The 27,687-nt window shown below is 53.7% G+C and overlaps 4 protein-coding genes across 5 annotated transcripts; all 4 read left to right on the forward strand.

Annotated features, from left to right (window-relative positions):
* The first annotated feature begins 8,520 nt into the window (after positions 1 to 8,520).
* S100A3 (S100 calcium binding protein A3) lies at positions 8,521 to 11,516 on the forward strand. The gene is made up of 3 exons (XM_046682791.1): positions 8,521 to 8,613; positions 10,293 to 10,438; positions 11,001 to 11,516. The coding sequence occupies exons 2-3, from the start codon at positions 10,298 to 10,300 to the stop codon at positions 11,163 to 11,165; spliced, it is 306 nt and encodes a 101-aa protein (XP_046538747.1). The 5' UTR covers positions 8,521 to 8,613; positions 10,293 to 10,297; the 3' UTR covers positions 11,166 to 11,516.
* Positions 11,517 to 12,852: 1,336 nt separating this feature from the next.
* Positions 12,853 to 15,123, forward strand: S100A4 (S100 calcium binding protein A4). Of its 2 annotated transcripts, none has more exons than XM_046682767.1 (3): positions 12,853 to 12,947; positions 13,902 to 14,057; positions 14,825 to 15,123. In XM_046682767.1, exons 2-3 carry the CDS (start codon positions 13,917 to 13,919, stop codon positions 14,987 to 14,989), a joined length of 306 nt encoding a protein of 101 aa, XP_046538723.1. In that variant the 5' UTR covers positions 12,853 to 12,947; positions 13,902 to 13,916; the 3' UTR covers positions 14,990 to 15,123. The 2 variants fall into 2 exon arrangements, with proteins under 2 accessions (XP_046538723.1, XP_046538725.1); XM_046682769.1 differs by having other exon boundaries at positions 12,926 to 12,947; positions 13,872 to 14,057.
* Positions 15,124 to 18,560: 3,437 nt separating this feature from the next.
* On the forward strand, positions 18,561 to 20,638 carry S100A5 (S100 calcium binding protein A5). Its single transcript, XM_046682770.1, has 2 exons — positions 18,561 to 18,698; positions 20,498 to 20,638. Exons 1-2 carry the CDS (start codon positions 18,561 to 18,563, stop codon positions 20,636 to 20,638), a joined length of 279 nt encoding a protein of 92 aa, XP_046538726.1.
* Positions 20,639 to 22,034: 1,396 nt separating this feature from the next.
* S100A6 (S100 calcium binding protein A6) lies at positions 22,035 to 23,527 on the forward strand. The gene is made up of 3 exons (XM_046682816.1): positions 22,035 to 22,166; positions 22,767 to 22,925; positions 23,294 to 23,527. Exons 2-3 carry the CDS (start codon positions 22,788 to 22,790, stop codon positions 23,432 to 23,434), a joined length of 279 nt encoding a protein of 92 aa, XP_046538772.1. The 5' UTR covers positions 22,035 to 22,166; positions 22,767 to 22,787; the 3' UTR covers positions 23,435 to 23,527.
* Positions 23,528 to 27,687: the final 4,160 nt, after the last annotated feature.

Genomic DNA, 27,687 nt, shown 5'->3' on the forward strand with positions numbered 1-27,687 from the left:
TATTTTAATTGCTCCGTGATGCGCTGTAACCTAGCTAGATCAGCTGGAGTGTTAGAAACTGAGGGCCTCTTAGATCCCACCCCCTTCTGGGCCTTAACTCGCCTTCTGGAAGTCTCCCCAAGGCCAGAGCTGTGCCTTAGGTCCCAGACTTTGGGGTTTCAAATACCAGTAAAAATTTGGAAATTGAGATAGTTTGCTAATATATATATATATATATATATAATGTTTATTGTATATACCAAATAAAGATATTAAAAAAGGCAAACACCATCTATCATCACTATCATTTCATGAAAAAGGAAAATTCCAAGAAGGAAGGAAGGATATAATCTCAGAATGAGGGACAGACCTTGACATTCAGTACTGTGAGAAACCAGTTGTCTGGGATCTGCTCAAGAGACACATTAGTCTAATCGACCCACCCAAGCTTCCTATGAACGACTTGTCAGGTTTCAGACCGCAGGCGATGTCCCTGTTTCTAGCAAAGCTGCGTTTCTTTTGATATCTGCTTCCAGCTCGGCTAGCTCGAGTTTAAGTTATTCCTCTCCTGTTGGTCTCTGTTGAAAGCTACGAGGAGCTAGTTCATATCAACATTCTGATTTTTTTCTATAATTTTTCCTAAAATTGTAGCCTAAGTTTCCACATATTACACATCCTATGGTGCATCAGATAACAGTTTGACCAAATGCTTTACTATCTCATAACAAAGTCACCAACTTTCCAGACTGCAAAGGTTAAGTTCTCATATTTTATTGTTTCTGCCTTTGATGGCTCCCACTTTTAGTTACTCAATTCTCTACCAGTTAGGAAGGTATTCATTTGTAAGTTACGGGAAACCTGACTAACAGTGGCTTAAATAAGTTGACACAAATGCCTCACACAATAAGAAGTCTGAGGTGTGCAATTATGCAATTCAGGTTTGGTTCAGTGACTCAGAGACGCTGTTCTGGTTACCTATGGCTGCATAACAAACCATCTCAACACTTGATGAATTAAAAATGTAAATTTATTATCTCTCAAAGTTCTATGAGTAGACTGGTGTCAGTTGGCGGGTTTCTTACTAGGGAATCTGTCATGCAGTTTCAGATGAAAGTTGGGGCTGGAGTCATCTGAGAGTTCCAATGAACTCGACATCCAATGTAGCTCCCTCAACATGACTGGCAGTTGATGCTGGTTGCCAGCTGGGAGCTCAGCTGGGCATCTGGAATGCCTACTCATGAATTCCATTTGTGGTTTGGGCCTCTCAGAGCATGGCAGCTAGGTTCTGAGAGGGAGTGTCCCAAAAGTGAGCATCCCAAGAAGCCCAAATGGGAGCTGTGAGGCTTCTCAAGATTTATCTCAGAAATCCCAGAACATCACTTCTGCTGCATTCTATTGATCAAGTAAGTCATTAATGCTGGCCCAGATTCAGGGAGAGGAGAATTAGATTCCATTTCTTAATGTGAGGAGCAGCACGCATGAAATTGACAGTGACCATCTTTGGAGACAATATACCATAGTCTGTCTTCTAGCAACCACAGTTCACATTCCTTCTATATGCAAAATGCACTCACCTCCTTCCCCAGACCCACAAAGGCTCATCTCCTTAAGGCATTCACTTGAAGTCCAGGGTCGTGTTGTCTAAGTCAGGTCCGGATATGGATTTGCCTTCCCAGGGGCAGTTCCTCTAGTACCGCTCCTCAAGCACAACTCCCCTTGACCTGAAGATCTGTGAACAATATATTCAATGTACAAAAGTGAGACAGAGAGAGATAACTGCAATAAACACTTCTATCCAAAAGGAGGTGGTGGTGGATTGAAGGTACAGAGTGGTTATTGGGTCCATAGCAATTCTGAAATGGAGTCAGACACATGCCACCAGATTCTGGATTAGTTCTGCTCCCTATAAATGGTTCTTCTTGGCTCCGTTCTTTAGGCTCTTGATTACATTTTCTGAGCCAACTCCTTGCTGTAAGAAATGTCTCTGTCTATAGCTAAATGGCTTTCTCAGCTTCTTCCTGCTTATAGGAAGTTGAAGACCCAAAACTTCTTTTTGTTTTGAGCTGTCTTTTTTCCTTTCAGTCCAAGATGATATAATTCCCCTAAAAATGTTGTGGGCTTCCTGTGTATCAACTTATAATTCATTTAATTAGACAAAAGCCACACCTACAAATCTCTTTGAGACTGGCCCCTCTCCACCTTAGACTGAGAGTCAGTCAGTGTGCTGTGAGAAAACGTCCTTATGATTTTTAAAGACCCTCTTGTCTGAAAGCATCTAAGAGGCACACTTCTAAAATTAATAGAAGCTGTATTGTTTATCTGAGAAGATCTATGAGACTTGCCCTTAAATCTTTTTGAGGTCTCCATGAGGGATCTGTCTTTAGACTTCATCTTTGCCCTCAGGCCCTTTTTATTGGCAGGGCCCTAGATTTGACCTTTGCCCTGAGGCCATTTATTACTTTGAAAGCCATTTGCTGGCTGGAAAGACTGTCCTAGGTCTTCCATATTTCCTCTAAAATTCTGCTCAAAAACTGAACAGTTACTTCTTCTTCTTTGTTTTTTTTTTGGTGAAGAAGATTGGTGCTGAGCTAATATCTGTTGCCAATCTTCCTCTTTTCTTTCTCCCCAAAGCTCACCGGTACATAGTTGTATATCCTAGTTGTAGGTTCTTCTAGTTCTTCTATGTGGGATGCCACCTCAACATGGCTTGATGAGCAGTGCCAGGTCTGCTCCCTGGAGCCAAACTGGCAAACCCCAGGCTGCCAAAGTGGAGTGTGCAAACCCAACCACTAGGCTACAGGGCTGGCCCCTGAGCAGTTCCTTCTTTGGTTCACCTCTTTCTTCTCATATTTTACCATAGGCAGCTGGAAGAAGCCAATCGGCACTTTCACTATTCTATCTAAAAACCTCCTTAGCCACATCCATGAATTCACTAGGTACTCTTTCTGTTTTCCATGCTACCACAGACGATAGTGTTTCCAGACATTCCGCCACTACGTAGTAGGGGTTGCCTTTTCTTCAGCCTCCACTGTCCTTCAAATTATTACTAGCCATCTCCTTGAGGTTCTCCTAGCTTTCTTCCATTGCCTGGTCCCAAAGCCAGTGACATCTGCTCTCGGTTTTTGTAATAGCAGCATTCTACTCTTGCGGGTCTTTGATGAAAGATGCGAGGAGCCAGTCCATGTTAACTTTCTAAACTCTTCCTATCGCTTCCTCCATCGCCACACCTAGGTTACCATTTGATCTGCATCCTGAGTTACATGAGGGTACAGTTTGACCAAATATTTTGTCGTTTCATAACAAGGGTCCCCCACTTTCCAGCCTGCGCATATTGGGTCCTGCACATATCTCACTGTCTTCCCTCCTCCACTTAGCCAATTCCATATTTTAGATTCTTTTGCTTGAAGACTCTACTTTCAGATATGAAATTCTCTACCAGTTAGGCATTCATTCAGCTTTGAGTTGCAGATAACCCGACTAATAATAGTGGCTTTCGTTGCCTTCCATAACAAGAAGGCCGGGGCAGGCCCTTCAGGGTTGGTTCAGGGGCCCAGAGGTGCCACATGACACCCAGTGTCTTTTCATCTTTTTGCTCTGTAATCTACAGCATGTCTGCTTTTCCCCTCATGCGTGTTGCTTCATGATCACAAGATGGATGCTATACCTACAGGTCTCACTGCCCATGTTTCAGGCTGGAAGACAGAGGAAAAGCAAGGTGCAAAAAGGTTTACCTCAAGAGACTTTGCCTTTTTATTATGCAAGAAGTATTCTCTCCAGGATTTCCACTTAGATCTGTTTGGCCTGAACTACGTAATATGGCTAGTCCTAGCTGCAACCAAGTATTTTAGCTGGACGTGTTGACACTTGGAAAGAAAAAAATGGGTTTCTTTCAAAAATAATAAGGAAAGAGGGGATGGATAGTAGACAAGCAGTAGACAATATTGTCCTGAATCGTTTCCTTACTTGTCTTACGTCCCTGGGAAACTCTGATGCTTGGGAACTGCTTACAGGGTAGTTGAGACTAGAGCCTCTGAGAGATAGAAAGGAACCGAGTGAGAAGGTGCTGGGACAACCTGCTTGTCCTCACTTACTGTTCTACCTTAACTGTGCATCTGGGGCAGGCGAGGCAAGGCCGGGCAGGTCCCAGCGATAAAAAGAGGGAAGCCCACCTTCCTAATATCCTGTAGGAAAGGGAGCCAGTGAATATAGGTCAGGGCATCAGGACAATGGTAATTAACATTTCCACAGCAGCTCTCAAAGCTTCATTTGTGCACACTGTCATTGCAGCCTCATGGTAACCCCGAGAGGAGCTATCATTAGTCTCTTTTTACAGACGAGGAAACCGAGAGGGAGCAGCATCTGCCGTTCATGGAGCACTCCCTCTGGCCAGGCTCTCTGCCTGGCCTGTTTGACCGTCGTCTCACTGAATCCTCACAGCCTTTGGGTGGAGGATGTGCTATTAGTTTCTGCACTGCACAGAGGAGGAAATAGAGGCTGGGAGAGGTTAAATAAAGAGTAGTGTTGGGGCTTGGCTCAGCTCTGTAAGAAAAGGCCTCACTTGTATGGGACGTAGGGGTGGTGGTCTGGGCCTTCCTTCCCTCCCCCCGCCGTCTCCAAAGCCTTGGCTTAGTGGAAGGTGAGGGGACCTGGGTGAGCACAGTCTAGACACTCTTGGTCTCTTGATCCTGAATCAACCGGGAACTGGGCCCACTCAGTTGCGTTATTTAGAGGTTGCCTTATTTTAGTCTGATTGAGCACAGTAAATTCCGGCTTCTGTTGGGGCTCAGTTCCAGGTTCCGGGGCTGTTTGGGCTGGTGGAGACTGGCCTCAGCTGGCTGCGTCTGGAGCTGCCCCCAGCTGGCTGGGGACAGAATGGGGCTATTTCTTTTCCTTCTGCTTATTTGGCAAACAAACACCAGACGTTCCTAGCTGGTCTCAACAATCTTCCCTCATCCCGCCCCTCCCCCCAAATCTCTGCGCTGGGGGAGAGAGCTGGAAGGTCCAGAAAACAGCACTGTTCCCAGGACTGCTGGCCAGGGTCTCTATTCCTTCCTCCTGGAACTGTGGCTGGGAGGAGGGTCTCAGGAGTGTACAGCTCACCTCTCCTCACATCCTACTGTCACTTTAGCCTTTGTTCTTTTGGGTTCACTCCTGGTAGCCGATTGACCATCCAAGAAAAGAGAGACTGAAGGCAAAGGTGGGCTCTGAGACAAGCGAGTGACTGAAATAGGGCTCCCCATGCTCCTGTCTTCAGGTCATGCGATCTCCCCACCACCTCACTGCTCCCAGCTGGGAAATGGGCCCGGCAGGCATTGACTTGGCAGTCAAAGAGGCGGTAGGGCACAGGCTCTCCTTGATCCCAGTTCAGCTCCTCTCCCTGCCCCCTCCCCAATTCTGTAGCAAAGGCCTCCCTGCTCCAGCCCCAGTCATCAAGTCTCCCTTCCCACGCCTTCCCCAGCCTTGGCTCAGATGGTGAGAAAGGAGGTGATTCAGTTTGACAAGGTTCATTGACCCCATGGGGCTATGGGAGTGGGGGTTCACACTGTCTCTTGGGCCCAGGCCCTTTGGCACAAGCACACAGAATGTCCAAGTGTCTAGGACACTTCATCTTATTTCTCTGAGGTGCAGAGCCGGACATCGATCCTCAGAGGTGAGGCATTTCCCCAGGGGATTCGTAAGGTGGTGGTGATAGCCGGGGACAGAGGCAGGGAACGGGTCAGTGCTGCAAGTAGTGCTGCCGGGTCTGCTGTCACTTCTCACACCCTTCCGCTCCTCCCGTGGGGAGAGGCCCTCACCCTCCAGATGTGGTGCACCTCTCAGTGGTCAGCTCCCCATCTGCAGCAGGGAGCTCTGCTGAGGGACCGAGGGTGTTGGGCTGCACCCAAGGGTAGAGACTCGAGTGTGTGGACCGCAGAGGGTGGGAAAGGAGGAGGACAGTGGGTCCTGCTGGGGCTTGGAGGGGCTGTTAGCGTGGAATGCATTTGGAACCACAGCAGAAGGGGGATTCAGGGTAGACCCAGGGGAACAGCTTCCAGCAGGGCAGGAAGATTCCAAAGCCTGCAAGAAGGACTTGGGAAGGCGAGGGAAGAGATTACAGCTCTACCCCCTACTGTGTGGAGGCAGAAGGGTGGACCAAATGATATGGTGGGGACAGCCTAGTTCTCTCCCTCCACCTCCCCCCTCCTTGCTGCCTCCATCGAGGGGACTCAGCACGGGATTGTTGAGTTGGACTCAGAGACCTCTGCGCTGACATGTCCACAGTAACAGCAGGTGATACAAAGCACTTTCACTTTGGAGTCTTAGGGTAGGCATCTTCCAAACCCATTTTGGAAGCAAGGAAATTAAGTCCCAAACAATGCAAAGGACGTGCTCAAGGTCAGGTGGCCAGAGGGTGGTGGAGCTTGGAGTGAGGGTCCTCCAGCCACAATGTGCCTATACCCAGACCTCCCTCCACCCCCTCCCAGCTGTCGCCTCCCAGAGTGAGCTCTGGCCTCTCTGCAGTCAGCCTCTCCCAGTGCAAACAAGGGTGCAGCACCCTGGAGGGTGGGGCGGCCCTGCAGAGAAACAGGAGAGGACAGGGGACAAAGACATGTGTGCTCCCCTGACCACCCGTATAGAGCGTCCTAGCCCTGCGCCGTTTCTTTGCCTTAGCCCCGCATTACTGTTCTTCCTGGCGGTCAAATCACCAGTCTGTCTTACATTTATTTGTAAACGTCTGTTTCTCCCACTAGCTCGGCTTCTCCACAGAGCAAGGACTTAACTGTTTCATTTATGGCTCTACCTCCAATGCCTAGGACAGGGGCCTCTAAATTTTATGTGAATAAAGAATGGTTCCGAGACCTGCCACTTTTTGGTTGCATGACCTTGGGCAAGTCATCCACCTCTCAGTTAACATTTATGCTCTTTCCATGTGCCAGGCGATGAGCTTTGTAGATATTAATTCATTTAAGCCCCACAGAAATCCAGTGAATTGGTCACCATGATTATCCTTGATCACTGATGGGTGAGGAAAATGAGTCCTGGAGAGGTGAGGTACCCTGCTCTAGGGAGGTGGCCGGTGGCGGAGCTGGGATAGCATAGGTGGGAATAAGTGCTTGACCTAGAACTGAGTTAATTGCTGGTCCACTCTGGCCCCCACTTCTGTTCCCTACTCCCCATAATTCCTTGCCTATAAAACAGGGCTAATCACAGCTCTCCCTTCCCTTCCCTCCCCTCTGCTCGCTCCCCTCACCCACAGGGGCTGAGTCTTCAAGGAGACCATGGTACAAGCAAGGTCTTGGTGCTTGGCCCCGGGGGAGGTCAAGGTCTTGTAGGTTAGCTCTCTGGCTGCCTCCGTGAGCATTAGGGCTTCTCAGAGTCCTGGGCGCTCACCTCCTCTTCCCCCTCCCACACTCTTCTGGGCCTTGGATTCTTTTTCTGTGAAATGGGGAGGGGTCTCTCAGGCTGAGGGATGAGGGAGCTAATAGAGAAGTGACATGAGGGGATTTCCATTCCTGGTCACATGGTGGCCTGTGCCTGCTCCAGCTAAAAACAATGAAAAAAATGCTGGATAGCATGAAAAAAATCTTTTTCCAAAGCATCAAGGAGCTGACAAGGCAGGAAGGAATGAGGACATCAAAATCTAAGTGAAAGCTGACTCCAGGAATGAGCAGAGTGCCAGGGCCCCCTCCTGCCCCAAGGGCATTGGCCAAACACGCCCAAATGACCTTTGGCTTTGATGATTTGTGGAGAAAGACAGAAGCTGAAGCCAGGGGCTTACTTGAGGAGGGGAGAGAAGGGTGACACCCCCCATCATGCTGGGACCCCAGAGGGCTACACGTTTAAGCTAAAAGCCAGAAGAAACCCACCCCCACCCCCATGGGACGGCAAGGAATGTGGCCTTGGTGCTGAATGGAGTGGGAGGACTGGACACAAGGCTGAGGAGCTCCAGGCAGCCCATGCCTGAGTCTGCAGTCCAAATCCAGCCACAGCACTTGGAGAGCAGTGCGGGGAGAACTCAGCCTAGCCTGCTGGAAGTGTCCCCAGGAGAAACACACCTTCCTCCTATACTTCGGAGACGTCCTAGGGATGATCTCCCCAGGGAAGCAAGCAGCGTACAGCCCAAAGCCACCAAGGACCATGATCTGGAGATCAGGCAGGGAGGGTGGGTCTCCTGGCCTCAGTTGTTTCACCTGTAAATGAGGGGGCTTAACCCGATGCTCCCCAAGATCCCCTCTGCCACAGGATTCTCTAGGGGTGAGGCTGAAGTGTGTCCCCACTTTGGTTCTTCTGGGATCCCTGTTCACAGTGAAGAGATAGGAGGTGTATACGATGGCCTAACCCAGTCCATCTCCTCCAACTAGGCTGGAAGGAGATGGGCAGAAGGCTGGCCCCAGTTCCCAGCTCTGGCGGAGGGTGGAGGGAGGATGAAGAGGGCGGTGTCTGAGGCCCAGAGTGGGCCTTTGATGTGTGCATGGGTAGGTGGGCGGGTGGGGCCTGTAATAGTGGCTGCCCAGTGAAGGATGGAAGGGGAGCCCTGGGGCATCCTCAGCTTGACCTACTTGGGCTCCATAATTGCTTTCTTCCTTCCTTGGGAGGCTACAAATAGGGATGTCCCATCTCTAGGATGCTGCAGCTGAAACGCCAGCACCAGTGGTGAGTGCCAGCTGGGTCCTTCCCTGGACTGGGTGTCGGGCAGCTCAGGGTCTGTCTCCTGGCCCAGGGTCTGGGCATGGGGGCAAAGGGATGACCACAGCAGGGACTGATGATGTGAGGGCTTCCCTTGTACAGAGAGGGGCTATCAGGAAGCTTGGGATAGGAGATGTGCAGAGCTGAGGTGGCGCCTTGGGGTGGGGGCAATGGGCTAAAAGGGTTGGCGTTACCCGCAGTTAGCTCCCTCTCCCTCCCCCTGCCTCCTTCCTTCATTCCTGCCAACGGGTTGAGACAGGCCAGGGCTGCATGGGGAAGAGAGGATTCCCTCCAGTCTCCAGGCACTGAGCTTCTGAAAAAGCAACAGTGGTGGCGCCAGGCAGGCTGGCAGGAGCCCAGAAGGGCAGCTCAGCACCTCTGAAGTTCCTTATTCCCTGGGATCACGGCCCTTTCCTCTCCTGGGACCCCAGACACCCAGCTCCAATCCTGGGCTGTCACAGAGTGAGACCGCAGGCAGTGCTTGGTCCTATGCTCCCCTTCCTCTTATCTCCGCCCACCCGCCCAAACACAACCATGCCAACCATTTGTTCCATAGGGCCCAGCAGAGGGGGACTCATGAGGGAGAGAGCCTTGGCCCTGGCAGCCTTGCATCACCAGCCGCCTAGCCCCTGGGGGAACAAGGAATGAGTCACTGGGCTCACAGGGAAACAACACTTGCCTTCCTGGCTGCCTTAGGGTTTTCCCAGGCTGGAGGCATCCTTCCAGAAGGGCGAAAGGAAGGGACAGTGGAATTGAGGGGGTGGGCAATTTCGAGAAGGGCTTTCCTTCTTGAAGTGTACCCCTATGCAGGGCCTTCTGTCTCAAGATCCCCAGGACACAGGGGGATGGCCTCAGGTGGGGCAGATCACAGATTGGTAAATACCACAGCTGGCTTTCTCTAGAGGCCATGTGGTTCAGGTCCCTGACTAGGGCTGTGAGGTGAGATTAGCTCCATTTTGCAGAAAAGGCATCTGAGACTCAGAGAGGGTAAATGGCTCAATTGGGGTTGCACAGCTAGTGAGAGGCAGAGAGGATCCCAGAAGTTTTTCTTTTGGATGCAGCTTCCTTGAGTTTGGAGGAGGAGAGATCAAGAGGAGGGGATGGTGGTGAGGCGATGGGTGCTCCTCTTGGACTGACACTCCCTGAGAATGTCCAGCTTCTCCACGGGCCTGAGGACAGGGACAGGGGCAAGGGCCTCCTTGAGCAAGTTTCTACAGAAGGAGCTCTGGGGTTCTGAAGCAGGGGAGGCTTCTAGGACCAGGGGGCTGTATCTCATGGGGGCTGCAGTGTGGGACTGAGCCCTTCCTGGGTTTTGGGGATGAGAAAAGGTGGAGGGAATCAGGGAGTCCCGAGGGAGCCCCTGTGTTAGGGGGTGCAGGTGGTGTTGGGGGCACTCTCCTTGAGGGGTTTGCAGTGATGCTGCGGAAATGAGACCTCTGTCCAGGGAAATCACAACGGGGAGCAGTAGGGAAGCAAATTAGTGCAGCTGGTGTGATCACGGAGGTCCTCTCAGAGGAGCTTGTGGGTCCAGAAGCCTGGTGGGGATCAAAACAGGTGTAGAGCAGTCCCCGGGAACACGGAGGGCAGAGGTGAGCAGAGGGGCAGCGAGGGCCTCTGCCGTGACTCACATCCTTGTTCTGTGACAGTGAGGATGGCCAGGCCTCTGGAGCAGGCGGTGGCTGCCATCGTGTGCACCTTCCGGGAGTATGCGGGGCGCTGCGGGGACAAGCACAAGCTCTGCCAGGCAGAGCTCAAGGAGCTGCTACAGAAGGAGCTGCCCACTTGGACCCCGGTGAGTACCGGGGTGACCAGCCCGCAGGGAAGCACTGCTTGGAGAGTCTCTGCAAGGAGAGACCTGGGGATGAGCTCTGTGCACAGGACAGCAAGGAGGGGTGGAGGCTGCTCTTTGGGGAGAGGACTCTGGGTGAGAGCTGACACAGCAGGCGTCTCAGTTTCCTCATCTGTAAAATGGGGTGACAGTCATCATACCTGCTGCCTTGCAAGGTTGTCAGGAGGATGAGCGAGATCATGGTGAAGAAGGTCTAGCACACAGTAGGCACTCAGGAGCACATAGTAGGTGCTCAATAAATGATCCCAGGAGGAGGAGGAGAATGAGGTGGAGGAGGAGGAGGAGGATTAGGGAGGGGGTTAACATGGGTGAGTTATCAGAATGGGTAGGTGAGGTTGGCCCCCAGAAGAGGTGTGGGTTGGGCTGGGTGAGACCAGCCAGGAGGGGAGGGAGGGAAGCAGTGTGTGTGTGTGTGTGTGCGTGCCCGCGTGCGCACGTACATGCATGCACACAAGGCTGTTGTGCTCTCCTCAACCTGCCCCTTCACCCCACCCCTCCCTCACAGACGGAGTTCCGGGAGTGTGACTACAATAAATTCATGAGTGTTCTGGACACCAACAAGGACTGTGAGGTGGACTTTGTGGAATACGTGCGCTCGCTCGCCTGCCTCTGCACCTACTGCCACGACTACTTCAAGGACGGTCCCCCAGAGCCCCCCTGCCCCCAGTAGCCTCTGCTCCAGTGGACAGGGCCGGCCAGAGGACGGGGGCTGCTGGGGCCTGCTCCATCTCTGCGCTGAGCTGGTCCTGGGCATGTCACTCACACTCCACCCCACTCCCGTACTCTCTCCATCTGGAATCTCTCAGCTTTGCCCCTGATATGTTAACCCATTTTACCCACGAGGCCGGGGTATGTGAGGGGACCTCCCCAGGATCACAGCTAGTGATGGGGAGAGCAGCCAGCCGCTGCCTTCCTATGGTGATGGGTTTGAGGCTGTTGAGGCCCAGCAGAGTGTGTGCATGAATGAGACCATGATGGGAAAGGGCCTGTTTAACTCCTAATAAAGAACTGGTGTCACTTGGCTTGGTTTGCTTCTGCGACAAGAGCCAGGGCCTCGAGTCAGAGACCCGCTGAGGTCTTCATTCCCCTCTGGCCTTTTCCATGGGAGGACAGGAGGCTGAGCGCAGTTTCAGACCCTGCAGAAACGAAATGGTCTCAACGGCCCAGCAAAAGGGGGTGGGGTCCACACAAGGACAATGTCCAGGGGAGGTTGGGGGGTGTCTCTCTCTCTCTCTCTCTTTCTGGGGTTTTTGAAGAAGAAGCTCCCTTGGGCTGTCAAGGAGCATGAGAGGGCGGCCTGAGGTTCGCTGGGGTGGAGCTCAGTCCTCGTGACAGGATGCTCTGAGGGTGGGGCCATTGGGGGTGGGGTGGGTTTGTTCCTGCCCCCTGCTGAGGGAGCCCAGAGTGCAGCACTAATAGGATTAGGGTGTCTGACGTCTGATCAGGGTGTTGCTCACCCAGCCAGGGAGGGGTGCCCTGCTTTGGAGGAGGAAGGGGATACCTTGAGTCAGACCCCAGCCCTGAAGCCACAGCCACCTGAGGGGCTTCACCCCCAACTTCTGACCCCCACTCAATCCCTGAGTTCATACCCCACCCTGAGAGGTTAACCCTGATCCTTTCCTCCCCCATTTGTGCCATTTCACCTCCAACTTTCCATCCCAACCTGCATTCTTCATTCCTGGTACCCATCCCAGCTCTAAGCTCCCCCTCCTGACACTCTACCCAGCCCACCCGCTCTGGGTGCCTTCAGTGCATCTCTGAGCCTCCACGCTGGACTCCCACTCCCCACTGCATCCCTCCCTCACCCAGACCTTTCTCCACTGATGTGTCTGTCTGGTTCCAAGGTCTCCTTTGGGTGTTAACCTGTTCCGCATCCCAGACCCCCAGCTCCTGCCCTGGGCCTGACCCAGCATGGCAGAGAGCACTATGGGGAGGGGAGAAGGGCAGAGTGAGCTGTCCTACAGCACTGAGCCTGGGGTCCCCTCCCTTAGTTTCTGGGCAGCCACATTTCCAGGACAATATCCTACCTGTCACCCACGACCCCTGGATCCCCTTTCCAAGCTGCTGGGTGGGACCACTCCCTCCTTGTCCCTCTACTCCAGGCACAAACCGCCCCTTCCTCCAGGTCCCTAAAACTCACGCTGAGCTGTGCCCACTGGGGAGGGGCGTACTCCACTGAGGCCCCCACCTGTGCCCCCTAGGGCTCTCCCATTGTCCACCTGTATCTGTGCCAGCCTGGGGCCGGAAGCTGGGTTTCCAGGCTGGGCTGGTGGAGGGGGCCGAGGCACTTAAACCACATCAGCCCACAGCAGGAGGGCTGTCTTTCCCTCTCCCCCATCCCCTGTCATGGGCAGGGCCTGGCCAGGGTATAAATAGGTCAGACCGCTGGGCTTTCCCCACTCTTCCTCTCTCCCCAACCCTCTCTCCTCAGCGCTTCCTCTCTCTTGGCCTGGTGAGTTGTGGTCGCCTGACTGGCATGCGAGGGGTGTCAGGCCGAGGCTCGGGGTCGGAGAAGGGGGGCTGGTGGCGGCCAGATGTGCTAAGTGGGTCCAGATGTGAGGTTCTGATGTGGAGGATCTGGGGTGGGATGTGTGTGTGCGTGCATGTGTGTGCATGCGTGCACATGTATGTGCACGTGCAAGAGAGAAAAAATAGCAAAGTGTGCAGGTGGCTGGGTTCGAGCTATCGGAGGGGTACTGGGATGCTGGGGCTTGCATATGCTGCTGTTGTAGTATGTTTTGGTGTGCATGTGACCTGTGGGTATGCACAAGCACAAAGCTTCTGTTTGCACAAGCCCATGTGCACACTTGGGTGAGGGAGGCAAAGTGAAGGCAGAAGGCGACTGTGTGGGCTTTTGTTTAGTAGTGTCCTATGAGCCTCTGCCTTGCACCCTGCAGCCCAGCCCAAGGGAACTTGGCTGCCCGCCCCACCCCTTCCCTGCATCCTTGCCTCTGCCACCTCACCCGGCCCCTCCCTATGCTAGGTTAGGCGCTAGGCCACTGTTTTTTTCCGCTGCAGGCCCCTGGGCAGGCTTCCAGCAGCCTTGCCCAGTGCTGGGAGGGAGAAGAATGGGCCTGGGTGGGGCTGCTGTGGGCTGAGCTGTGGGAGTGAACAGACTGAATAAGGGATGGAAAAAGCGCTGTTGTTGAGCATGGCCCGAGGGAGGCCCCGGGAGCTTGCTGCCTGAAGCCCAGAGCCTGCGCGCAGTGGGCCTGCAAATGTTCACATTGCCCACCGCACTCACCCTTCCCACCAGGGGCTGAGCCCTACCTTTCTGGGCTCCCCGATGGCAGGAGCAGGGTCTCACCAAGTGGTCCTGGAGGGATGGGGGTGGGTGAGGCATTCTGAATACATGACTGGGAGTGGGGGTGGGAAGACAAGGGTGTCTCTGTGACCCTGCCCCCAGATCCTGACTGCCACCATGGCGTACCCCCTGGAGAAGGCCCTGGATGTGATGGTATCCACCTTCCACAAGTACTCCGGCAAGGAGGGTGACAAGTTCAAGCTCAACAAGTCAGAGCTAAAGGAGCTGCTGACCCGGGAGCTGCCCAGCTTTTTGGGGGTGAGTGCCTACTGCCTGGGAGTATGCCCCCATGTGGAGCATTCCCCACAGAGGAGGGCAAGGCCCTGGGAGGCCCAGTCTTCTTGCAGAGCAGTAGCTGCAGCTGGCATCTATCACTGAGATGGGGAAGGGGGGCAGAGCTTGCTGTGGCTGCCTGGGGTGGAGAGAGAGAGTGCCCACCACTCCCTTCCTGGCCCCCAGCAGAAAGGGGGCTGAGTACGGGCCAGACACTCTGCCAGGTGCTTTGCACAATGTAACTGAAGAGAAATTAAGGCTCAGAGAGGTTAAGTAATTTCCCAAGGTAGTGTGCAAAGCTGAGATCTGCAAACCAGGATGGTCTGCCTCTTGCTGTCATTGCAGCCATGAACAATTTCCGAGTTTCTATTTGGCTCGTGGATGTGAAGGCACAGTTAGGGAGACACTCACACATCTACAGACTTCCCCAGAGCAATCGCAGCTTCCATCTGTATCAAACTTTATGCAGTTTATAGATTGCTTTCATGGCCACTATCTAATCGGATTCTTAAAATGACCCTGAGGGAAGACACTGTGGTGCCCTTCTCCAGCTGCACCTAGATACTCTGACTTCCTCATCTGAGGGGTAACCCTCCTCCCATCCTAGTTTAGCCCTGAGAGCTGGAGTTCCAAAACTGGGCCCCCAAAGGTGGCTGCACCTTCCTGAGCTCTGATCTGGAGATGGAATCCTGGTCTAGTCTTGGTTCCACTCCCGGGCTTCTGGTTTCTACCTGTAGCCTCTTCCCCCGTAGAAAAGGACAGATGAAGCTGCATTCCAGAAGCTGATGAGCAACTTGGACAGCAACAAGGACAACGAGGTGGATTTCCAGGAGTACTGTGTCTTCCTGTCCTGCATCGCCATGATGTGCAACGAGTTCTTCGAAGGCTTCCCCGATAAGCAGCCCCGGAAGAAATGAAGGCTCCTGAGATGCGGGTGGGGCCTGCCAGCTGGGGTCTTCTCTGTTGGCAGTGGGCATGGTGCCTCACCTTGGCTCCTCCAGATGGGTGTATGATGCAGAGCAAGTTCAATAAAGATTCTTGGAAGCTTTGAGGCTGATGGTCTGAGAGACTCTAGGGGTGTGTGTGTGGGGGGCGCTGAGAAATATGTACGGGTGGTGGTGGGGAGCACTGGTGGTTGAGCTTAGTTTTGTGGAGAGCAGACTAGTGAAGGTGGGAGAGGGATGTGAGGTGACTGAGGGTGTGTGTATGCACGTGTGTGTTTGCGTGTGATAGAGTTGACTCTGATGGGGCCGAAGGCAGGGGGAAAGAGACCCGCAGAGGCTTGGAATGCCCCAGCTGTGGGATCTTAGCCAGCCTGCTCACCCCTCCCCACTCTCCAACCTTGCCTCTGGCGAGACCTATAACTGAGGCTGGAATGGGACTGAAGGTCACATCTGTTCCTAGTTGGGGTCTGGAATGGAGTCTGGGCACCCTGGGGGAGAGATGGGGAAAAGGGTTGAGTCACAGGGAGGGAGTAGCGAGGTCAGAGTGGAATGGGACGGAGGGCTTAGTCTTGAAATTTACAGCCCAGGCCCTGTCCTGTCACGGCTTTCCAGTGCCCTGGCTTCAAACCCTGGGGATGGATGAATCCTTCCTGTCTGTGGAGGCCGTGTGCAGGGAGACCTGGCCATTGGCAGCAGCATGAAAATACTGTCCTTCTCTAACCCCTCTCTCTACCGCAAAGGTTCTGGGGTGGATCTGTTATCAGTTAGGAATCATGCCCCTTCAGAGAAGGACGAAGGACCTCAGAAGGGATGAGTAGAGGATAGTGGCTGGGTGGGAGTGAGGGAGTCACTGGGAGGTGACCCTAATTTTGGAGACAAAATTCCAGACATATGATCTGATAAATGAAATTGAGATTATCACCCCCCCCCCCCCCCCCCCCCCCCACATCAGACACGATGTTGCTTTCCCTTAAAGGCTATTGGCTCCAGCATGCAGTGGGTGAGATTGAGGTTAGACTTCCAGGCCTCCTGGGTGATATGGGGACCTTTAAGAAAGAGGTGAGCAGAGGGCAGGTCCAGAGGCAGGGAGGGTTTGGTTCCCTTGACCTCCCAAGCCTTCCCCTTTGCTTCTCATCTCATCGTGTTTTTCTCTCAAGTTTCAGAGGAGTTGGGTAGGTGACTCAGATGTTCCCCTAGAGTGTGACTGCGGAGACTTGGGTAGAATTTTCATCCAGGAAAAAGTTTGCCTCCTCCCCGCCTCCCTACCCGCCCTAGTCTGCCCATCTTCCACGGGAGTGCCCTCCCCTGAGCCTCCTCCTGCATCACTCTCTACTTCGGAAACTCCTGTTGCTTAGCGACCAGTCCCTGCTGCCTCTCTAGCCTGGCCAACCGGGGGTGGGAGTGGAATGGGGGCTGGGGGGGAGGACCCAGGCAGGCTAGGGTGGGGCTGCAGCAGCGACAGATTCTAAGCCCCTAACTCGGTTCTGTTCTCATACTTGGACTGGTTGGCAGTAGAACAATGTCTGAGTCTCTCCTGGGATACAGGCAACTCTCTCTGACCCCTACCCCATTCATTACTGCACCCTGATCCTGCTGCCCCCAACCCACAACCTCTACCCCATCACCCAGCCCCACCCTTTCTCAGATCCCCTCCTCAATCCTTGATTCTCAGTCCTCCATTTCAAGAGTCTCTGTGAATTCTTTCCCATGAAGATGAGTGAGGTTTAGAAGAAATCGCTCATTTAAAAGCCCTTTAAAAATCTTAGGCTCCATACTAGCTAATGACCCTGACAATGCCCTTGGCAGGAACCATCGCCCCCCACTGCTTCTCATCTTGAGGTGTGTCTGCTCCGCTCTTGGTGTGAGTGGAGGGCCCCAGTGTGGAGAGCAGCCTAGGGCATGGGGAGATACCCTGCATTTGGCCCACACCTCCTGGGTCTTCTTTCCAGGATAGCCCGCTTTCTCCTCCTCCACTCTGTTGTCCCATCAGATTGTGAGTTCTGATTTTTGGTTGGGAAAACAAAGTTTCTGGGACTGAAGATGTGTGTGCCATGGTGAACTCAGTGTGCCCCCCCTCCCTCCACTTGGAAACAAGGAAGGTGAGATTGGCAGAGGGGGTTTCTCCCCAGCCCCATCCCAAGAGGCTCTCACCTGGGCTTCCTCATGTCCCCGGCCCCTTCTCATTGGCCCTTTCCCTGCCCTGGTTTCCTGGTGATGGGAGCAAGGGAATAAAGACAGAGAGCAGTGGGAGGGAGCCTGTTTCCGCTGCCTGGTTCTCTGGTTTACTCTTTCCTTGGTGAGTCTTTCCTTCTGATCTTCCTGCTCATCCATATGGTGGGGCAAGGCGGGTGATGAGACCAGAAGGTGACAAGCTGTGGTGACCTCCACCAAGGAAGGCCCAGTCCGATGAGTGGGCATGTGCTCAGGGAGGAGAGGGCAGAGGATCTGGAATTGGGGTTATCAGAATTTCCTGAGAAGTGACTCTAGGGGTGGAGGTGGAGACCAGGACCAGCCAGGATGCTCCTGCAGATACCCAGAGGCGCTTGCCTTCAGTTGTGGTCCTGGCTGAGTCTCCTGGAGGTGGGGAGAAGCTGAGGGCTGTGGGTGGTGGGAGATGAACGACAGGTCCAGTTCGAGAATCACGAGGTGGGCTTTGGGCTGAAGGGGAGAGCCAGCAGCTGCTTCCTCCTTGCTCAGGACTCTACAGAGATTTACCTGCACCCCTCAAGTTCCTCGGGTGTTGCCTCCTTCCTCCCTAAGGGGGAAGTGGTTTTCAAGTCTGAGTCACAGGAGCTCCAGCTGCCTTGTCCCTTGGTGGGTGCAACTGTGCTGATGGCCTGGAGGGCTCCATTCAAACCCAGCCTCTGGCTCCAGCTCTCAGAGTGACCCCGGAGCTTTCACTAGGCCCGCCCCCCTCACTGCCTTGTGGCAGTCTGCACGTGCAGTTCCCTGGGCTGGAGACTTGAGACCAGCTGGACAAGTCCAATCACCTCTCCCCAGTTTCCTGTTGAGACCTTATCTCCCAGTTCCAGCCCCCTCCAACCTCTGGACTCTCCCTTTGCCCTGTCCCCCACTTCTACAATGGGACACTCCCTGCTATCAGGTCAATCAGGCATCTGTGCACAGGAGGGTGACTATGGTGAGGACTGTCTCTGGAAAATGAGTGCCCAAGCTGGACGGGGCAGGGAGAAGTCCTTACCCTTTATCTGCTCCATGTCTGCCACCAGTTTTTCTTTTGGGGAGGTCATCCTGTCATCCCTCTGCCCCTAGACCCCTTTTTCAACATTCCCTAAGCAGGAGAGTGTGCAGTCTCCTGCGAGCCTGGTCAGTCTCACCCCTCTGGCCGTTCCAAGATGGCCTTGGGTCTCAGTCCAACCTGCGCCGACACATTTGGGTCTACTCGTTGGTGGATTTCAGTCCCATTACGGGTTCCAGTCTCTGGTCCTTGAAGGAGGGGCTGGGAGGTGGGGGGAGTAGAAGGTCTGGCTTCCCCTCGCAATGTAATCGTCTCCTTTCCCTTCACCCTTCAGAGCCACACACCGTGATGGAGACTCCTCTTGAGAAGGCCCTGACCACTATGGTCACGACTTTCCACAAATATTCGGGGAGAGAGGGCAGCAAACTGACCCTTAGTAGGAAGGAACTAAAGGAGCTGATCAAGAAGGAGCTGTGTCTTGGTGAGGTAGGTGACTGTCCCCCTCCCTCCAAAGTCTGAGTGCTCCCATGAGTACCATGAGGGGGTACCATGAGGGGGAGCACCCATACCACTGACAGAGTGAGGCGAGAGGCCCAGCTCTGCTTCCATAGACATCTAGCGTGAGGACACACACCTGCCGTCAAGGTGCCCTAATCTCAGTCAGGAGCAGGGTGGCCAAAAGGTACGGACAGAGACCAAAGGAAGAAGGTGGGCAACTTGGGCCAACAGAGCTTTGGACCTCCGTGCTGGAGGGTGAGTCAGGGTTCCCTGGAAAGAGGAAGGGTGGCATCTGGAGGGTGGACTACGGCCTGGGTGAGGGTTTAGAGAACGAGATCAAGGAAGCTTCTGTGTTGAGGCTAGACCTGCAAAGCCATGGTGGAACCTGTATGAGAGATCATGGGGGATGAGGGGACCCAGGGGGTCCAGGTCGAGCTGTGCACTGCTCAAGGGCAGGGCCCCAACCTGACGCCCCTCCATGCGCCTGGCACATCAGGGGCTCTCAGCTGGTGCTGACTTGGAACCAAAAGGACCTTTCTGCTCCTTTGTGAACACAAGGTTGGAAGGAGACCTAGTTGATTCTTACCAGACGGAGATGGTGGGAGGGAGATAACTGACAGAGGGGAAAGCCTGTGAGGTAGTCAAGATATTATTTTAACAGTTAAGAAAAAATTGAGGCTTAGATACATTATATAACTTGTCCAAGGCCACAGCTAGTATGAGGCTGAGTTGGAATTCCAGGCCAGGCCTGTGTGTCACCCTCCCTTTTTCCTTTAAAATTCAGCTTGCAGGCCTCTCCTGTCACATCCTGAGCCCTGGTGGGCCGCCCCAGAGAGCAGCTCCCCTGAGTTGCCCCTGTGGGCAGGGGAGAAGCAGGCGTGGGTGTCCCCCGGCTTGCCCTCCGGGCTTCCTGCCAGGCTCTCTGCATCCTGGGGTTAATGAGGGCAGAGGGAGGAATCACGAGCTGGCAGGGGTTAGTTACAGGGGGACAGGGCCCCTGGGGAGGGCCTGGCTATAATAGGAGCCCAGACTGGGAACAAAGATCACGTCACAGAGAGGCTGTTTCCATCTCCGTATGTCTCAAAGTTCTGTCTCCTGTGGAAAAGCTGGAGCTGAGGGCCCTGAAGAGGGGATGGCAGGATGTGCCTGTATTTTCTTCTTGTTCCACCCGAAGGCCCTGTCTCCATCCTCTTGGCAGAGCCGGGCTTGGTGGGCAGGGGACCAGACAGAGAGTAAGACTGGGTGCCAGGCACTCACTTCCACTCAGCTGTCTTGCAAGCTCTCCTAGAGAGGAAGGACTCGACCGTTTCTCAGCTCCAATACACTGCTCTCCTGGAGAGACGTGTTGTCTGGGTCAGTTCTCAACTCTCCCCTATAAGGACAGAAGGAGTTGGAGACAGGCATCATGCTCAGGCCGCATAGTCACCGACCTGTTTCTATTAGGTGTTATATACAATCTAGACCATTATTTCTTTGGATGGTGCAGTGTTGAGAGAAGGGAGGCTTGACCAGCCTTCCTGCTGTGATTTATTTAGATTCAGGAGTCAGGTCCCTGAGCCTCTGCTTGGTGCCAGGCCCTGTACTGGGTGTGGGCTGAGGGGAGACTCGGGGGGGGGGGGGGGGGGGGGGGGGGGGGGGGGGGGGGTCGAGATGCTCAGACGGTTGCTGACCCAGCTGGGGATCACCCTGAGGCTGCCTTCCCAGGGGATGGGTGGCACCACACACAGCAGTGGGGCAGGGCAAGGCGGTGTGGCTGACCTGTTCCTCTTCCTGGGTCCTCGAAGAAGAGGAAGGAGAGCAGTATCGATGACCTGATGAAGAGCCTGGACAAAAACAGCGACCAGGAGATTGACTTCAAGGAGTACTCAGTGTTCCTGACCACGCTGTGCACGGCCTATAACGACTTCTTCTTGGAGGACAACAAGTGACCGGGGCTCAGCTCCTTGCCCTTGGCCTCTGCAGCTCCTCTCACAGACCCTCTGTGGCCCCTTGCGCTCCTCTCCCTCTCAGATGGACCCTGCTTCAGACTTCTCTCCCATCAAATCAAATAAAGATTTCCCATTCCAGGTGTCTGGAGGCTGGTTTTGAAGACATCTTGTCCACCTTGGCTGGGGATAGGGTGCAAGGAAAATCTTCTCCTTGAGTGGGTTGACAGTCTCTGGCATTAGGGTCCTGGGCTTCCACCCCACTTCTTGTCCTTCTACAGTGTGACATCATTGAGCTTATCTGGGCTTAGGTTTTTTTTTTTTGGTGAGGAAGATTGGCCCTGAGCTAACATCTGTTGCCAATCTTCCTCGTTTTTTTTTTCTCCCCAAAGCCCCAGTACATAGTTGTATATCCTAGTTGTAAGTCATTCTAGTTTTTCTGTGTGAGATGCTGCCACAGCATGGCTTGATCAGTGGTGTGTAGATCCGCACCCAGGATCTGATCTGGTGAACCTGGGGCAGCCAAAGCTGGCATGCAAACTTAACCACTATGCCACCCGCTAGACCCTGGGCTTAGTTTTGCCGTTCTGGAAAATGGGGAGATTGGGCCAGGCTTCTGCTTGCTGCAGAGATGCAGAGAAAGCTAAGAGGGAAAGTGCTTTGAGAGTGAGGACACGGAGGGAAGTGGTGCACAAGCCAGTCTGATTTGTCACCAGCTTGCTGGAGGCCACCCTGCAACACCAATGCAAAGGGGAAGTCTGGCTCTGGCTCCAGGCCAGCCCCCTTTCCCTCTCCTCCATATCTCCCTCAGCCGCAAGTCCCACCCCAGCCCCTCCCACCCCAATCATCTCTGGGGTCCAGTGCTTTTTGCTCTCCCCACCTCTCCCTATCAAAATCATTTCTCAGGACAGGATCTGAAAAAGATTTTCACTACAGGGTGAATAACTAATGATGCTTACAAGGCTCGGCTCAGGCGTGTGTGCACAGTAGTGGGCAAGAGGCTCCGGGTGGAATGCCAGGCGCCGGGGGAAGGGAGTGGGGGCGGTGGTAGGAATTTATTTTTGCTGGGAGATGGATGTTCTAGACGTCCTTTAAATCATATCCTGTAGACCACTGGCTGGTCCTCTCCTTCATCTAGGGTTGACCCTGAACACCCTCTAGGCGCCCCGCCCCCCCATGCCCTCCACCTCCCCACCCCCGTGTCACACGTCTCACGACGGTGGGCAAACTGAGCTATGGAGATTAGGGGGCGCTCCAGGTCACTGGGCTTGCGGGGGGTCTCCACTAGGGGCCCCCATCCTTCCGCCAGGCTTCCTCACCCTCGGAACGCGGAACAACCCCGGGGCAGGAGGCGTGGAAAGTTGAGAGGGGCCGGGGGTGTTCGTGTTGTGTAAACCACGGGCGCGGGGTGGGGCGCGGGGCGGGCCCTGGGCGGGTAGGGTGGACACACCGGCCGGTATAAGGCGGGCGGCCGGTCGGCTACACAGCGCATCACCTCGACCGCTCCGTCTGCGCTTCGCTGCGGCCCCGGGTGAGTTCTCGCCAGCGCGGCCCGGCGCCCCCGCCTTCGCCCAGCCGCCGCCTGCCCCCGGGGGGCTGCTGCGGACTCTGCGGGCGGCGCCGGGATCCCGCTGCGGCGTCTGCGAGCCCCTGGGCCGGCGGGAGGGTCGGGAGCGGCGGGCCAGCCCCGGGCTGGGCGTGCGGCGGGGCGGCTCCCCGCGCTCTGCTGGGGCGCGGGAGGGTGTGGCCTGGGTGTGTCAACGCCGCAGCTGTGGTCTTGTGAGGCTGTGTGTGGGGCTGGTTGTGCTGCCTCCACCTCCCCGCCCCCCATCCTCCCCAACTTCTCCTGGAACCCCTGGAGTTCTCAGCGGTGGCCCTATTTGCTCTTTAGGATCCTTGCACCACCTCTCCTCGTGTCCCCCTCAGGCCGCTGATCTCCTGAACCTAGAGTCTGCCCACTCGCTCCCCTTCAAGCCCTGGGTTGTCTCCTGAGGCCACCTGTGTGTGCCTGAGGCTGGGTGGTTCAGGCAGGCAGACAAAAGGAGTGCGTGGGGGTCGAGGAGAAGGGGACAGAGCTCCTGGGGTGTTGGGTGAGTGGGAAGCCCCTGCTGACCAGCCCCTCTGCCCCCAGCTCTGAGTCCAGCCTTCAGCCATGGCGTGCCCCCTGGATCAGGCCATCAGCCTCCTCGTGGCTATCTTCCACAAGTACTCCAGCAGGGAGGGCGACAAGAACACCTTGAGCAAGGGTGAGCTGAAGGAGCTGATCCAGAAGGAGCTCACCATTGGCGCTGTGAGTGAGCCTCCCCAGGCTGGTCATCCCACCCCTGGCCCTGTAGAAGCAGGATTAGGAGAGGGGGAGGAGCCGGGGCATCTGACTCACATCTACCCACCTTCTGGGGCCCTGGTCCACATGCTCACTGAGCCCATTGGTCCACTCCCCTGAGGGGGTAGGGGGTCCTCTCAGCCTGGTTTTCACTCCCCCGAGTGAGGAGCAGGAGCAGACCAGTAAAGCCGAGTGAACCCAAAGTGGACTTGGGGCTTTGGTGACAAGTGAGCACAGAGCCACTTATCTGAGAGAGGGCTGCCTGGGAGGAGGAAGGGAGAGGACCCAGGGGTCTTGTCACCACTGAGTCTGGATTTCCCATTCTAACACGTTAGGAGCTGGAGGACTCGGAAATTGCAAAGCTGTTGGATGACCTGGACCAGAACAAGGACCAGGTGGTGAACTTCCAGGAATATGTCACCTTCCTTGGGGCTTTGGCTATGATATACAATGAAGTCCTCAAGGCCTGCAGTTAAGTTGGCAAAGTGGAGACACACTCTAGTGGGCTCGTCTGAGTCAAATCCAGTGGTTGTTAATTGTACAATAAATATTCTTTTTGGTCGAATCTACCCCTGTGTCCTGGTTGCCCAATGATTTCTGTTTCCTCTTCTCTTTGGTGCTGCACCAGCCATGAGACGGTTTGCTCACAGTCACCTCCCGGAGTGACTCAGTGACTCACCGGGGGTGGGGGGGGCGGGGGGGAGGGAGCTGGTGGGAGGGTGTGTTGAGAAGCCAGAGCTGGTGTGTTGAATTAAGAATGTGCACATTATGACCTGCTGACTGAGGAGGAGCCAGCCACCCACAAGGGGGCAGCAGGTAGCTCCCTCAGCATCCTGGTCCTATTTCAGGGAGGTGAAACCCACAGGGGTCGTTTTGATTGAAGGCACAGTTTCAATACACCGCCACAAAGGAAGTAGAGTCACTAGATTTATTATTACTTACAGATCCCAGAAGTAAGGGGGCGCGATGAGCTGGGGGAAGGGCAGTCCTCTGTCCGGGGTCACAAGTGAGCCTGAAATAGAGAGCAGGGTAGCAGGAACCTATTACTTAGAAGGTGAATGGGGTGGAGGTCATTCACTTTTTGAGGGCTTCACTCTAAGTGGTTATTGTAAAGGTGCTCTGGGAAAAGTAAAGCGGGAACTTATGGCGGGAATCCTAAACTCAAGTCCTTATCTAAGTGTCCAGACTCTGGCTGAGCATGAGCAGGGTTATCCCACTGTGAAATGCCGAGGCAGCATCTCTGGAAAACAAAGTTGTTTTTTTCCTCACAGAGGGTACACACGATGGTGGACCGACCCTGCGAAGGCCGCTGTTAGCTCATAAGCTGCCATTCTGTGAATTAGAAAAGATGCCCCTTCTGGATGAAGTCATCTTAAAGGAAGACTCAGTGGTCCCCAGGAGAGAGCGTTCTGGGCTGGGCTTGGAGAAGGAAATGATGCTTGAGCCAGGCTATGATGGGTCCAGATTGGGGCAGAGAGAGTCCTAGCGGGGTCTCCCAAGACAAAGACGTGTTTTAACTTTGAATGTGGTGAGAGGGGAAGGATGGAAGGGCCATGGGGCAAGGCTAGTCCACTTTCTCACCACATCGAAGTGGGGGCAGAGAAGGCACAGCTGGCATGCCCAAAGCCTGGGGGAAGCATTCCACGTGAGACCACTGAGGGTGCGGTATGACTGAGTTCACCGTGCTGCCTGGGCCCCAGTCAAAGGCGGGAGGCACGCTTTAGGAGTCTGTTCCTGCATACAGGGACAGGGTTCTTTGTGTTGAGGGTGGTGGTCTGAAGAGCTGGCAGCTGCATGAACATGTGAATCACGGGGTGCTCGTGAAGGGGGCCAGGTAGGGGTCCCTGGGGCTGGGCCCACCACAGCTTCAAGCCTTTCAGTCAATATTGAGCCAGGCCATCCCTGCAGCCTCAGCAGAATGAATCACCCCAGTTATCCCATTGGAGCCAAGACTGGCTGTCAGCCCCCTGCAGGGAAGATGACTAATTGTCTGAATTATTGTCTGAGTCCATTGTTTGTATTAGTGTTTTTGGGTAGGGAAGGTGGGGTGCAAGGGGGTGAACTGTCTCAGGGCAGTGGGGCATCCCTTACAGTTCTCTGCCCTCCGGGCCTAGTCTGAGCCAGGCAAGTTCCTCTGTAGGAACCTCAGAGGGAGGTCACATCTTCTTTCCCCTCTTACTCACCGCCCCTCTTCCCTGAAGGCCCAAATGTGTGGAATTAAGTTGTCTTCTTCCTCCGTAGGGTGGGGATGTGCGCACAGTCCCCAGAGGGCTGGAAGCGTCGCCTTTGGAGTTCCTCCTTCTCTAGTTGCCTCCGCTGCCCCACAGGGCATAGGCACTGGCACTGTCGGGGAGCAGGAAGGACTCAGAACTCCAGCTGCCCGTCTGCACAGCCACGTGCAAGCCTTGGCTCTATTCCACTTCCTCTGGAAAAGTACCTTCCTGGCCCCGTAGTGGCTGGCAATTTGGGGTGTGGAGTGAGCACCCTTGCGTGGGCAGAGAGCAGGAAGTCTGGGTTGGTTTTCTTGAATTCCTGGGGAGGAGCTGATGGTGGTGGTACCACAGCCCTGGTCATCAGGGAGCCCGTCCTATGAGGAGGGATACAGGACGTGGACACCCAGGGAATGTCAGCAAGGGGATTTTTTTGCTCCTAGCAATCAAATCCCAAAAAAGCAACTCAACTTCACCTGAGACACACCTGTGATGAGCAAGTCAATGAAGGGGAGGGGTTTGCAGAGACAAAGAGAATCGGAACCCCTGCCTCTCCCCTCCGCTGCTTTCAGCGGGGAGAAGACCTTGGTACAAAGAGGGAGGAGGAGTCGTTTCAGTGGGTGAAGACCTGCTGCCGCTGGGAGGGGCTGCTCAGGCAAGGCAGTCAGCATGAGCTTCCAGGGAGCTCCGGTGGGTGGGCAGGCAGGCCAGGAGGTTGAAGAGGATCAACAAACATTCTCAGTCCACCTGCTAAATAAACAGGTGTGTCCTTCTGCTTCTGCTTCTCCACAGTGGTGGAGGGGAACAGGAACATGGATTTAAAAAAGAAAACAAAACCCCAAACAAATAGCAAATCTTTCGTTTGCTCTGAGGGTATGACTTTAAAGGGTTTTCTTTTTTGCCGAGCGGGTGGTGGGAGGAGGCAGTATTTGCACTGGAATCTGGTGAGTGCAGCTGTCAAAGGGTGTAAGTGGGTGTGGAGAGGGGCACAGACTGCACATTTTTATTGCATTTGCCTCCAACCGAGGAAAGTTGGAAGTGAGCCCTTTGAGCTCACTCTGTGGAGCAGTAGTTTGGGCTCAGAGGAGACGGAGAGGTTCAGAGGTAAGCTGGGGGCTTCACGTCCTGTCCCTTTGCTGAGGTTGATCCAGGAGGTCCAGTTCACCTGCAGGCTGGACAGTAGGCGTGGCTCTGTGTTCCCCAGGTCTCCCTGCTGAGGCTCATTTTTGCCCTCTCCGTGCATAACTGACATTAATCCTCCAATCTAGCCACCGTGATGGCCGTGAGGCTGAAGCGGCGGCACCACAGCCCTTTTCTGTGTCCGGAGCGTCTCCCGTAAGAGGAGTTTAGGGCTGAGTCACAAGTGTAGCTGTTTGTTCTCTGCCAAGCAAACATGAAGTTGTCAAGAACAATGCTGCTTTCCGTTTGTATAGCACTTTTACTTTCACAAGGCACTTTCAGATCCATTGTCTTTTTGATCCTTGGAAGATTTATGTGTAGTGTGTGTTACTGATCCCATTCAACAGGTGAAGACTAAGTTACAGGGAAGAAAGTGCCTCTACTCAGGGCAAACTATAAGTTAAGAAGGAGCTGGGACCACAACTGGGCACTCCCCATCCCCTGCCCAGTTCGCTAGTGCTATTCTTATCACACATACTGTGGCCATTTCTTCTCCATCTTTTTCCCTTACATTTTTTAATTATGTATTCAGAGTATTCCAGGATGATTTATGGAATGCATCTAAGATGAAGAATAATGACACAAGACCCATTGAGTCTCAGAAATGAACATTATCATTACCTTTCAACCCCCTGGGTTGTCTTCCCCATCCCATCTCCTTCCTTCTTAGTGGAACCACTGTTTGATCATTGAATTTTCTCATTTCTTCTTTCCTTAATAATTTTTACTACATATATTTTCATCTGTAAACAATGTATGGTTTTTGATAGTGGTGAGTTTTATATGGTTGGAATAATACCATGTATTTGTATATAGTGTGATGAAGAAGTCAAATCTGTTTTCCACATAAACAATTGTTCCAGAAAAATGTATTAAAAGTTCCTTTCCTTCTCTACCACTCTGCAATGCGGTGTATAATAAATGTGTGTGTGGGCCTGTTTCTGAGCTCTCTTTTCTGTTCTATCGATTGACTGATCTATTTCTAGGCCAATACAGTGCCATCTTAATTGTTATATTTTTGTAATAATCCTTGATATCTGGTAAGGCAAATCTCCCAGCTTGCTCTTTGTTTTCAGGAGTATCTTGGCCTCCTATTTTAAAATAGACACTTTAGAGTGAGCTTGTTAAATTCCGCGAAACAACTTGTTGGGATTTTGATTGACATAGCATTGATTCTATAGATCAACTTGTGGAGAATATTGAATCTTCCAGTCCATGAACATGGTTTATTTTTCCATTTATTTAGGTTTTCTTTAATGTCATTGAATAACATGTTATCATTTTTGCCATAAAAGCACCTAATTGTATAATTTGTTGACGTTGTTGCAAATGGCATGTTT

The sequence above is a fragment of the Equus quagga genome, chromosome 13, assembly GCF_021613505.1.
Source record: "Equus quagga isolate Etosha38 chromosome 13, UCLA_HA_Equagga_1.0, whole genome shotgun sequence".
Classification (NCBI taxonomy): Eukaryota; Metazoa; Chordata; class Mammalia; order Perissodactyla; family Equidae; genus Equus; species Equus quagga.

Excerpts from the sequence above, each read along its gene's own strand:
- S100A3 (XM_046682791.1), top strand. The coding sequence starts at position 10,298 with ATGGCCAGGCCTCTGGAGCAGGCGGTGGCTGCCATCGTGTGCACCTTC. Across the intron at positions 10,439-11,000 it reads AGCTGCCCACTTGGACCCCG|ACGGAGTTCCGGGAGTGTGA; the intron begins GTGAGTACCGGG and ends CCTCCCTCACAG.
- S100A4 (XM_046682767.1), top strand. The coding sequence starts at position 13,917 with ATGGCGTACCCCCTGGAGAAGGCCCTGGATGTGATGGTATCCACCTTC. Across the intron at positions 14,058-14,824 it reads AGCTGCCCAGCTTTTTGGGG|AAAAGGACAGATGAAGCTGC; the intron begins GTGAGTGCCTAC and ends CTTCCCCCGTAG.
- S100A5 (XM_046682770.1), top strand. The coding sequence starts at position 18,561 with ATGGAGACTCCTCTTGAGAAGGCCCTGACCACTATGGTCACGACTTTC. Across the intron at positions 18,699-20,497 it reads AGGAGCTGTGTCTTGGTGAG|AGGAAGGAGAGCAGTATCGA; the intron begins GTAGGTGACTGT and ends TCCTCGAAGAAG.
- S100A6 (XM_046682816.1), top strand. The coding sequence starts at position 22,788 with ATGGCGTGCCCCCTGGATCAGGCCATCAGCCTCCTCGTGGCTATCTTC. Across the intron at positions 22,926-23,293 it reads AGGAGCTCACCATTGGCGCT|GAGCTGGAGGACTCGGAAAT; the intron begins GTGAGTGAGCCT and ends CTAACACGTTAG.